At 31.5% G+C, this 13,415-nt stretch overlaps 1 protein-coding gene across 1 annotated transcript in view; it reads right to left on the bottom strand.

Annotated features, from left to right (window-relative positions):
- Positions 1-13,415, bottom strand: part of LOC136041797 (uncharacterized) — a 69,655-nt gene that overhangs the window by 34,220 nt on the left and 22,020 nt on the right. The window contains exons 6-7 of the mRNA XM_065726551.1: positions 7,036-7,128; positions 884-1,214 (exon numbers count right to left, since the gene is read on the bottom strand). Of these exons, the coding sequence (XP_065582623.1) occupies positions 884-1,214; positions 7,036-7,128 (424 nt within the window). The remainder of the gene's footprint in view (positions 1-883; positions 1,215-7,035; positions 7,129-13,415) is intronic.

The following is a 13,415-nucleotide window of genomic DNA, read 5'->3' on the forward strand; positions in this document are numbered from 1 at the left end:
CTTTTTTTATTTTTTTCAGTTTTTTTTTAGTTATTAGATTTTTACCTTTTTTTAGTTTTTTTTTAGTTTTTTAGCTTTTTTAGTTTTTTTTCTTTTTAGTTTTTTTTGTAGTTTTTACCTTTTTTAGTTTTTTTCTTCTTTTGTATTAGTGTGAAATAATTTAGTGTGACGTCACCTGATCCATCCACAGATCCACACACAGACAACTTATTTTTATATATATAGATATATATATATATATATATATATATATATATATATATATATATATATATATATATATATATATATATATATATATATATATATATATATATATATATATATATATATATATATATATATATATATATATATATATATATATATATATTCACTTATTTTATTTAAGAACGCTTGATTCCGTTGATAGTTCTCCGAGACTGACTTGAGTTTTCAGACTAATTTGTTGTTCCATTTTTTCAAGTGTTATTTTCTTCAATTGTCTCGTTTACCTTTTATTAGTTTTAAATTGTCCATGGAAGCTACTCTAAAATACAAATTATTCAATGTTTTACAAAAAAAGATCTTCAATTTAGTTCTAATGGTAAATTGCCAAAAGAAAATACCAAATACTATTTAATTATTTTAGAGCAATATCAGATCTAAAGTACTTTCAACAACTTATCTTAGTAGCAATCCGCAAGAGACCAACCAAGCAACATACGCTCCTCCACCCTACCACTATAGAGGCAAGACAGGTATTAAGACATATAGTACAAAACATATCATAACACTGCAACAAGTTTAACCACTAGCTTTTTACAAGAATTAAATTAACCGATTATTTTCAAAACACACTAAATCAGATAATTGTTGTTGAAGATTGCATAGATGTACAAACCTTCAAGAAAGATGGCATTATGAGTCTCATCAACTGCAGCATTCATTAGTACTTCCCATGCTTTGATTTCCTGGATGATTCTACCGGCAGCTCCAAAAGCGTACGCAGTTGACATCACAAGTTTTAGATAAGAGGTTGACACATCTCTTGTCTTAATGGACGGTGACATCATATATTCCAAGGCTGTTTCCAAGTAAGAAAACATACCATTTTCTTTACTGATTGAAAGAAACGAGAACCCTGCAGCAATATCAGAACTTTCTTCTTTTTCATCCCCAAGGTTTTGCTCAACTTCCTTAGTAAGAAGACTCTCAACTCTCTTAACTTCTACCTAATTACGAGTAGAATTAAAAACAAATATTACTTCAAAATGCTCCCTTATTCAATCAGAAACAAGAGCTAAGAGCTCATATGGCACTTGTGACGAGGTCGGAAGAGCCGAGAGCTCATATGGTACGAGGTCGGAAGAGCCAAGAGCCAAGAGCTCATTTGGCACTTGTGAGAAGGTCAGAACCTAAAGTTAGACTCGGTACTAGAGTTATCGAATTTGCTGTACTTTGTTTATTGGCAATTATTATAAACCAGACTTTAGAATAACATCAAAAATTATTACCTTACCCTTTTGTATTATCGACACCGTTCTTTATAGGTAGGAATTTTTTCATACACTTCAGTTACAATTTTATCCTTATCTTTTGACATAGATTCTTGAATGACTTTCCATTTCTGCTCATCAAATTCATGGAAAACGTTTTAAATACGTATTTAAATTGCGCATTAAAACCCGCGTTGTCTGTGCCCAAAGGACTGGGAACTAATTAAAAGTCAATAGCTAAGTTCATGAATGTGAAATCATCATTGATGACTGTCACAGTGTAAAAATATTTTCGCTTTACTGTGCTGACTGCATAGATGACTGGAACAGTTACATCCGCAGGACTTTGCTTCTTAGGGAATTCCAATTTCGTCAGCAATAGTTACAGCTTAGGGGTATAAGCCTAGAGAAGGAAACATGTTAAGAAAACATTTCATAATACGCACAATAGCTGTAGCAAACACCTTTTGCATGGATCCCCCCTATACTATACCGCCAACCCCCCTTCCCCTAAAAAGCAAATATATAGTCCAAATTATATAAAACCAATGCATTCTGTCACCCATCACTTGTTTTCCGGTTGTTCTTTTAAACAGTTAATTCAATTAATAAGTACAAGGTATGAAACAAGAGAGATGCATTGGGGGAATAGAGGGGAAATATATAATTTCGACTGTATATTTACACATTAAGGGGGGGGAGGTAAAATATAGGGGGTTCCATGCAAACAATTGCTACAATTGTTATGCATATTGTAGATTGTTTTCTTATCATGCTTCCTTCTCAAACATGTTTGCTTCTTAAATCGTAAGTTAAAAATACCTCATTTTTATAATCTTTCAGAATTAACCCTCGCCCCCACTCCCCCAAAGAGATCGGATCCGCCCTTCCAACTCCCCCGAATGTCACAGGATCTGGTCGGAATTTGGAATTAGAACTTTATAACACAAGATCCTTCTAAATATCAAATTTCATTAAGATCTGGTCACCCTTTCGTAAGTTACAAATACCTCAATTTTCTAAATTACCTCCCCCCTCCCAATTCCACCAAAGAGAGCAGATTCGGTCCAGTTATGTCAGTCACGTATCTTAGACAGGTTTCTATTCTTCCCATCCAGTTTCATCCTGATCTCACCGCTTTAAGTATTTTCTAAGATTTCCGGTCCCCCCAACTGCCCCCCCCCCCAATTACGTTTGATCCGGTTGAGATTTAAAATAAGATATCGGAGTTACGAGGTCCTTCTAAATATGAAGTTTCATGAAGATCCGATCACTCCTTCGTAAGTTAAAAATACGTCATTTTTCTTATTTTTCAGAATTACCCCCCCCCCCGCAATTGAGCGGATCCGTTCCAATTATGTAAATTACGTATGCAAGACTTTTGCTTATTTTTCCAATCAAGTTTCATCCCAATCCCTCCAATCTAAGCGTTTCCCATCATTTTAGGTCTCCCCACCCCAAACTTCCCCCAATGTCACCAGATCCGGTCAGGATTTAAAATAAGAGCTTTGAGACACGATATCCTTCTAAAAATCAAATTTCATGGAGATCCAATGACCCGTTCGTAAGTTAAAAATACCTCATTTTTTCTAATTTTCAGAATTAACCCCCCCCCCCCAACTACCCCAAAGAGAGCGGATCCGTTCTGGTTATATCAATCATGTATCTAGGACTCGTGTTTTTTTTCCACCAAGTTTTATCCCGATCCCTCCACTCTAAGTGTTTTCCAATTTTCAGGTTTCTCCCTCCCAACTCCCCCCCCCCCAATGTCACCAGATCCGGTCGGGTTTAAAATAAGAGCTCTGAGCCACGATATCGTTCTAAATATCAAATTTCATTGAGATCCGATCACCCGTTCGTAAGTTAAAAATACCTCATTTTTTTTTATTTTTTCAGAAACACATCCCCCCCCCAACTACCCAAAAGAGAGCGGATCCGTTCCGTTTATGTCAATCATCTATCTAGGACTTGTGTTTATTTTTCCCACCATGTTTCATCCCGATCCCTCCACTCTAAGTGTTTTCCAAGTTTTAGGTTTCCCCCTCCCAACTCCCCGCCCCCATCACCAGATCCGGTCGGGATTTAAAATAAGAGCTCTAAGACACGATATCCTTCTAAACATCAAATTTCATTGAGATCCGATCACCCGTTCGTAAGTTGAAAATACCTCATTTTTCTAATTTTTAAGACTTACTCCCCCCCCCCCAAACTACCCCAAAGAGAGCAAATAAGTTCCGATTATGTCAATCATGTATCTGGGACTTGCGCTTATTTTTCCCATCAAGTTTCATCCCGATCCCTCTACTCTAAGTGTTTTCCATGATTTTAGGTTTCCCCCCTCCAACTCCCCCCAATGTCATCAGACCCAGTCGGGATTTAAAATAAGAGCTCTGAGACACAATATCATTCCAAACATCAAATTTCATTAAGATCCAATCACCCGCTCATAAGTTAAAAATACTTCATTTTTTCTATTTTTCCGAATTAACCGGCCCCTACTCCCCCCTCCCAGATGGTCAAATCGGGAAAAAGACTATTTCTAATTTAATCTAGTCCGCTCCCTGATACGCTTGCCAAATTTCATCGTCCTAGCTTACCTGGAAGTGCCTAAAGTAGCAAAACCGGGACTTTAGGTTTTCCCCCTTCAACTCCCTCCAATGTCATCAGATCCGGTCGGGATTTAAAATAAGAGCTCTAAAACACAATATCATTCCAAACATCAAATTTCATTAAGATCCAAATACCCGCTGATAAGTTAAAAATACTTCATTTTTTCTATTTTTTGCGAATTAACCGGGCCCCCACTCCCCCCCCCAGATGGTCAAATCGGGAAAAAGACTATTTCTAATTTAATCTGGTCCGGTCCCTGATACGCTTGCCCAATTTCATCGTCCTAGCTTACCTGGAAGTGCCTAAAGTAGCAAAACCGGGACCGACAGACAGACAGACCGACAGACCGACAGAATTGGCGACTGCTATATGTCACTTGGTTAATACCAAGTGCCATAAAAAGGCTAAATCTCAGCATCTAACATAAGATGAAATCGTAAGAGCTAGAAACTACAACTAGATATTTGTTGCCTAGGCAGCAGGGGGTGTTGTATCAACATTTTTCTGGAAACTTTAAAACACTGTGTCCCAAAAAAAAAATTTTTCAAAAAGAGTAACAGTGTGTACTAACCTAAACCTATCCTAACCTTCCATTTTAATTCAAAAATACCTAACCTAAAATGACGGTTTAAAATACGTTTCTTCTACTTAAGACACACTTTATTCTCATTTGCAGCGATCTAATCACTTTTGCGAATTAAAATGAAAAACGCAAAAAAAAAAATTTATAAAAGCTAATGCATTGTTATTGTCTCCCAAAAGATAAAACTCATAATTTATTTCCGACCTATTTGACGAAAGAACAATTTGATTCCAATAAATAAATTAGTAGCGTAAACTAAGCAAAGTATGTAACCTAAGGCCAAAACTAAGAGGGAGGAGGAGGAGGGGAGCCTCCCCCCCCCCGAAGTTTCACCCGGAATTCAGCTTACATTTTTAGTTTAATGTAGCTTATGTATCAGTATTTGTCGGCACACTGGACGATTTTTTCGGCACATTCTTCACACCCCCTCCCCCTCGAACTAAAAACCCAAGCTCCACCCCCTGATTTAATCCATATGCTCTTTTATTAAAGTGCTGTAAGAGTTTTGTCTCCTATACAATCTCCGTGCTGGAAATAAAAACAATGCACTTAACGTCAAACACATGTAAAAAATCAGTGATAGGTACACCATATAGCAAAGCTGCAAAGTCTACATAGCCAATGATAACCATGGTTTAGCCGCCGATACCCGCCCTAAAACATAAAACCTGTGTACCAACACTGATAATTTAAAACTTAAAAATGTCTGTTAGACGAAAAAGTACATACTGCAATTTGATATTACAGAAATAGAAGATAAAATATTACGCTGAATAAAAAGAAAGAAAAAAGTTAAAAATTAAGCATAAAACTAGTCATCTTGAACCTCACTCCCTTTAGAACAAGGTCCTTGCCTCACAAGTTCATAGCAAATATGAAGAGTTTCATAGAGATAAAGAGTAAGGGTCGTATATCTCTAAAAAGAATAATTCTCATATGTCGTTGTTCATGTTTCAGTATATATATATATATATATATATATATATATATATATATATATATATATATATATATATATATATATATATATATATATATACATATACATATGGGGAGGGGTTATGAGTCCATGTTAGTTCTGAAGTTATACAGATTTATAATTTTAACCTGAATCAAGTTTTACAATGTCATTGTATTCATTGACCCAAAACAAGCTGACCTTTGTGGGCCAAAAAAAAAAAAAAAAAAAAAAAAAAAAAAAAAAAAAAAAAAAAAAAAAAAAAAAAAAAAAAAAAACACCCCATGACAAGTATGATATATGAATAGAGACCATGAACTAAACTTTAAATAGCAGAGCTCAACAAATCAACCTACATCCGAAGTTTTGAGAAACGTTACAAAATTCATCAGGAAAATGATAATTTACAAATAATTTTCTTCTTATGTGTTGCTATAATACAGGAAACTTTTGGGTTGCCACTAATTTTTCAGAAAATATTATAGATTTGCTTTGATCATAAAAAAAAAACTTTTATTTCTCCAGAATGTGGGGTGTGATCCTGTTCCTCCCTAAGACTATCAACATCTCTTAAATGGCATATAGAGCCTTTCATTTGTTTTTCAGATTACTCAGAAAGAATACTTAATGGAAAGAAGGACACATAGGCAGTTTTTCCCAATTAATATGTTCCTACAGTACACAGTAACATACAAAAATTGCTCCCTATCCAAATAGTTTCCTATGGATTCTTTCCTTAGAAGACAAAAAAAAATCTCGTGCGATGAAATCTTGCAAGTTTAGACAATGATTTAGAAGCGTCCAAAAACTTCACCATAATGGTCTTTTAGTAAGCTGACATGAACAAAGCAGAAACCAATCCATGGTCTCTGGAAATGCTAATGCACGTGTCTTATTCCATCCAATGAGCACTAGAAGATGTAACAATATACAACAGTATTTATAATAGTCACTTGACCAGATACCTTAATCCCCTGAATTTTTATTGAAACTCGACGTTCAAGTATTTGCATTTCACTCCATATAAGATATCCACAAGTTAACTAAAAATTTAGGTTAACCAAAACAAGAGAAAAGATTGTATACATAAACTGACATTACATACTGTGTTCATTCACCAATTTCTCTTCTTACATCTAAGAGAAAATTGCTTCCTTAATTAGACCCGTAAAATAAAAAATATTTTTGCCTCATTTAAAACTTTTTCCGACTGCATACTGTGCATAATTTCTATTTTAGCCCAAATTAAATTTTGCTTTATGGTGCTTTCCAAAGGTACGGTAATTTACCAAATTAAATTTCCCTTCTTGGCACTTCCTCTATTAAACAAGAAATTTGGTCAGTTAAAAATGTCTCAAATAACACACTAATATTATATCCAAGAAAAAAAAGAAAGCATTTTGTACCTCTGCTTCAATTTCCAAAACGCCTTTCATACACCAGAATTTCCATATATACGCTTCGATAAGCAGTACCATATTCTTCCCGTTAAAGCGTCCCTGAAACATAATAAATTAACATCTTTTCTATATACTTCTTTTCGCTTGTAGTCATCTTGCATCATTTACCATTGCTATTGTAGAATCATAACGACAAATATTGTTTCTACACAAAAATTTCTAACAGATTCGAAGCATATTTTACTGGAAATGTTACAACACCATCAATTCCAGGTCTGAAACTATAATCATCTGCAACAAACGGATTTTATGGTGCTCTGATGACTGTACAAAATGAAAGGAACTTCTTCTGTAAATTTGAAAATCCCAACAGCCCATCTATGATATGAAATAATTTATAATATATATATATATATATATATATATATATATATATATATATATATATATATATATATATATATATATATATATATATATATATATATATATATATATATATCCTGTCCATGGATTATTCTTTATGGTTGATTGTGTATGGCTATGCTGTTTGACCTATGTGATTGTATGGATGAGTAGGGTTAAGGCCTCATTCAAGTGCTGGTCTATATTAATCACTAATTTAGGAAAACAGTCTTCCTTTTCTCCTTCTGTCTCTCTCTCTTTTTTTTTTTTTTTTTCTTTTTTTTTGTGCTGTTGCATTGGTGATTTCTCTTTTCATGATATTTATATATATATATATATATATATATATATATATATATATATATATATATATATATATATATATATATATATATGTAGTGCCTACATAGCCGATAAAGTTATAAAATCCAAAAGTTTTTCCCTGTATGGTACACGCATTGTGAATATAGAAGTACACCCACCTGTGAATATAGATATATATATATATATATATATATATATATATATATATATATATATATATATATATATATATATATATATATATATATATATATATATATATATATATATATATATATATATATATATATATATATATGGTTTTAACTACGTAAAACTTGCGAATATACAACATTCTTTGCTGTCCCATTGTCTTTGCATATAAATAGATTGTCAGGTTTACCGACTCTTGAACATGCAACATATAATGGTCCATGGGAAAACAATCTGTATTCAGATCTATACCTCATGATTCTAATGATTGCCCTTGAGCTTTGTTGATGGTGATTGCTAATCGACCATTCCCTGTCCCGGTGTCCCGGTCGTCATTTATATCCCCCTGTTTCCCCCGGTGTCCCCGTTGTAGTTGTGTCCCTGTGTCCCGGTCGTCATTTATATTCCCTGTGTCCCGGTCGTCATTTGTATCCCGGTGTCCCGGTCTGTATATACATTCGTTTTTTAGTTTTGTTTTTCTCCTTTATTTTTTTCCTTTTTTTTTCTTTTTTAGTTTATTTAGATTTTTAGATTTTTTAGTTTTTTTATTAGTTTTTAGTTTTTTTTTCTTTTTAGTTTTTTTGTAGTTTTTACCTTCTTTTTAGTTTTGTTAGTTTTTTTTTTTACTTATGTCCTGGTCGTCATTTATACTCCCTGTGTCCCGGTGCTTTGTTGATTGCTAATCGAACATTCCTTTTGTCCTGGTCGCTTTCTCTTTGAGTGTCGTCATTTATTTTTTTCTTTTTTAGTTCTTTTAGTTTTTACCTTTTTTAGTTTTTTTTAGTTTTTTAGATGAAAATTTTTTTTAGTTTTTTCCTTTTTTCTTTTTAGTTTTTTATTGGTTTTTACCTTTATTTTAGCTTATTTTTCAGTTTTTTCCTTTTTTTTAGTTTTTTTTTATTTTTTTTAGTTTTTTTAGTTTTTTTAGTTTTTTTAGTTTTTTAGCTTTTTTATTTTTTTTATTAGTTTTTAGTTTTTAATGTAGTTTTTGCCTTTTTTTAGTTTTTTCAGTTTTTTTTTAGTTTTTTATTGGTTTTTACCTTTATTTTAGCTTATTTTTCAGTTTTTTTCCTTTTTTTTAGTTTTTAGTTTTTTTAGTTTTTTACCTTTTTTTAGTTTTTTTAGTTTTTTTTTAGTTTTTTAGCTTTTTTATTTTTTTTATTAGTTTTTAGTTATTTTTGTAGTTTTTGCATTTTTTTAGTTTTTTTAGTTTTTTAGCTTTTTTATTAGTTTTTAGTTTTTTTTGTAGTTTTTGCCTTTTTTTAGTTTTTTTAGTTTTTTAGCTTTTTTATTTTTTTTATTAGTTTTTAGTTTTTTTTGTAGTTAGTTTTTTTAGTTTTTTACCTTTTTTTAGTTTTTTTAGTTTTTTAGCTTTTTTATTTTTTTTATTAGTTTTTAGTTTTTTTTGTAGTTTTTGCCTTTTTTTAGTTTTTTTTAGTTTTTTAGCTTTTTTATTAGTTTTTAGTTTTTTTTGTAGTTTTTGCCTTTTTTTAGTTTTTTTAGTTTTTTAGCTTTTTTATTTTTTTTATTAGTTTTTAGTTTTTTTTGTAGTTTTTGCCTTTTTTTAGTTTTTTCAGTTTTGAAGTCACCTGATCCAGTTTTTTCAGGTGACGTCACCTGATCCACGATCCACAGATCCACAGACAACTTATTTTTATATATATAGATATATATATATATATATATATATATATATATATATATATATATATATATATATATATATATATATATATATATATATATATATATATATATATATATATATATATATACATATATATATATATATATATATATATATATATATATATATATATATATATATATATATATATATATACTAGCTGTTGGGGTGGCGCTTCGCGCCACCCCAACACCTAGTTGGTGGGGGCGCTTCGCGCCCCCCCCAAGCCCCCCCGCGCGCGTAAGTCGTTACGCGCCATAATAGTTACGCGCCATTGTAGTTGTGTCCCTATGTCCCACCTGTGAATATAGATATATATATATATATATGGTTTTAACTACGTAAAACTTGCGAATATACAACATTCTTTGCTGTCCCATTGTCTTTGCATATAAATAGATTGTCAGGTTTACCGACTCTTGAACATGCAACATATAATGGTCCATGGGAAAACAATCTGTATTCAGATCTATACCTCATGATTCTAATGATTGCCCTTGAGCTTTGTTGATGGTGATTGCTAATCGACCATTCCCTGTCCCGGTGTCCCGGTCGTCATTTACATCCCCCTGTTTCCCCCGGTGTCCCCGTTGTAGTTGTGTCCCTGTGTCCCGGTCGTTATTTATATTCCCTGTGTCCCGGTCGTCATTTGTATCCCGGTGTACCGGTCTGTATATACATTCGTTTTTTAGTTTTGTTTTTCTCCTTTATTTTTTTCCTTTTTTTTTCTTTTTTAGTTTATTTAGATTTTTAGATTTTTTAGTTTTTTTATTAGTTTTTAGTTTTTTTTTCTTTTTAGTTTTTTTGTAGTTTTTACCTTCTTTTTAGTTTTGTTAATTTTTTTTTTACTTGTGTCCTGGTCGTCATTTATACTCCCTGTGTCCCGGTGCTTTGTTGATTGCTAATCGAACATTCCTTTTGTCCTGGTCGCTTTCTCTTTGAGTGTCGTCATTTATTTTTTTCTTTTTTAGTTCTTTTAGTTTTTACCTTTTTTAGTTTTTTTTAGTTTTTAGTTTTTTTAGTTTTTTTACCTTTTTTTAGTTTTTTTAGTTTTTTTAGTTTTTTAGCTTTTTTATTTTTTTTATTAGTTTTTAGTTTTTTTGTAGTTTTTGCCTTTTTTTTTTAGTTTTTTTAGTTTTTTAGCTTTTTTATTAGTTTTTAGTTTTTTTTGTAGTTTTTGCCTTTTTTTAGTTTTTTTAGTTTTTTAGCTTTTTTATTTTTTTTATTAGTTTTTAGTTTTTTTTGTAGTTTTTGCCTTTTTTTAGTTTTTTCAGTTTTGACGTCACCTGATCCAGTTTTTTCAGGTGACGTCACCTGATCCACGATCCACAGATCCACAGACAACTTATTTTTATATATATAGATAGTTTTTTTTTTTTTACTTATGTCCTGGTCGTCATTTATACTCCCTGTGTCCCGGTGCTTTGTTGATTGCTAATCGAACATTCCTTTTGTCCTGGTCGCTTTCTCTTTGAGTGTCGTCATTTATTAGTTTTTTTCCTTTTTTTTTAGTTTTTTATTGGTTTTTACCTTTATTTTAGCTTATTTTTCAGTTTTTTCCTTTTTTTTAGTTTTTTTTTATTTTTTATTTTTTTAGTTTTTTACCTTTTTTTAGTTTTTTTAGTTTTTTTAGTTTTTTAGCTTTTTTACTTTTTTTATTAGTTTTTAGTTTTTTTTTGTAGTTTTTGCCTTTTTTTAGTTTTTTCAGTTTTTTTTTTAGTTTTTTATTGGTTTTTACCTTTATAGTTTTTTTAGTTTTTTAGCTTTTTTATTTTTTTTATTAGTTTTTAGTTTTTTTTGTAGTTTTTGCCTTTTTTTAGTTTTTTCAGTTTTGACGTCACCTAATCCAGTTTTTTCAGGTGACGTCACCTGACACATCCATCCATCCATCCACAGACAGACAACTTATTTTTATATATATAGATATATATATATATATCTATATATATAAAAATAAGTTGTCTGTGGATGGATGGATGGATGGATGTGTCAGGTGACGTCACCTGAAAAAACTGGATCAGGTGACGTCAAAACTGAAAAAACTAAAAAAAGGCAAAAACTACAAAAAAAACTAAAAACTAATAAAAAAAATAAAAAAGCTAAAAAACTAAAAAAACTATAAAGGTAAAAACCAATAAAAAACTAAAAAAAAAACTGAAAAAACTAAAAAAAGGCAAAAAACTACAAAAAAAACTAAAAACTAATAAAAAAAGTAAAAAAGCTAAAAAACTAAAAAAACTAAAAAAAGGTAAAAAACTAAAAAAAATAAAAAATAAAAAAAACTAAAAAAAAGGAAAAAACTGAAAAATAAGCTAAAATAAAGGTAAAAACCAATAAAAAACTAAAAAAAAAAAGGAAAAAACTAATAAATGACGACACTCAAAGAGAAAAAAAAGGCAAAAAACTACAAAAAAAAACTAAAAACTAATAAAAAAAATAAAAAAGCTAAAAAACTAAAAAAACTAAAAAAAGGCAAAAACTACAAAAAAAACTAAAAACTAATAAAAAAGCTAAAAAACTAAAAAAACTAAAAAAAAGGCAAAAACTACAAAAAAACTAAAAACTAATAAAAAAAATAAAAAAGCTAAAAAACTAAAAAAAACTAAAAAAACTAAAAAAAGGTAAAAAACTAAAAAAACTAAAAACTAAAAAAAACTAAAAAAGGTAAAAACTAAAAGAACTAAAAAAGAAAAAAATAAATGACGACACTCAAAGAGAAAGCGACCAGGACAAAAGGAATGTTCGATTAGCAATCAACAAAGCACCGGGACACAGGGAGTATAAATGACGACCCGGGGGAAACAGGGGGATATAAATGACGACCGGGACAAAAAAACTAAAAAGAAAAAAAAACTAAAAACTAATAAAAAAACTAAAAATCTAAAAATCTAAATAAGCTAAAAAAGAAAAAAAAAGGAAAAAAATAAAGGAGAAAAACAAAACTAAAAAACGAATGTATATACAGACCGGGACACCGGGATACAAATGACGACCGGGACCCGGGACACAGGGAATATAAATGACGACCGGGACACAGGGACACAACTCCGGTACACCGGGATACAAATGACGACCGGGACACAGGGAATATAAATGACGACCGGGACACAGGGACACAACTACAACGGGGACACCGGGGGAAACAGGGGGATATAAATGACGACCGGGACAAAAAAACTAAAAAGAAAAAAAAACTAAAAACTAATAAAAAAACTAAAAAATCTAAAAATCTAAATAAGCTAAAAAAGAAAAAAAAAGGAAAAAATAAAGGAGAAAAACAAAACTAAAAAACGAATGTATATACAGACCGGGACACCGGGATACAAATGACGACCGGGACCCGGGACACAGGGAATATAAATGACGACCGGGACACAGGGACACAACTACAACGGGGACACCGGGGGAAACAGGGGGATGTAAATGACGACCGGGACACCGGGACAGGGAATGGTCGATTAGCAATCACCATCAACAAAGCTCAAGGGCAATCATTAGAATCATGAGGTATAGATCTGAATACAGATTGTTTTCCCATGGACCATTATATGTTGCATGTTCAAGAGTCGGTAAACCTGACAATCTATTTATATGCAAAGACAATGGGACAGCAAAGAATGTTGTATATTCGCAAGTTTTACGTAGTTAAAACCATATATATATATCTATCTATATTCACAGGTGGGACATAGGGACACAACTACAATGGCGCGTAACTATTATGGCGCGTAACGACTTACGCGCGCGGGGGGGCTTGGGGGGGGCGCGAAGCGCCCCC

This window comes from Artemia franciscana, unplaced genomic scaffold (genome assembly GCF_032884065.1).
Source record: "Artemia franciscana unplaced genomic scaffold, ASM3288406v1 PGA_scaffold_38, whole genome shotgun sequence".
Taxonomy (NCBI): domain Eukaryota; kingdom Metazoa; phylum Arthropoda; class Branchiopoda; order Anostraca; family Artemiidae; genus Artemia; species Artemia franciscana.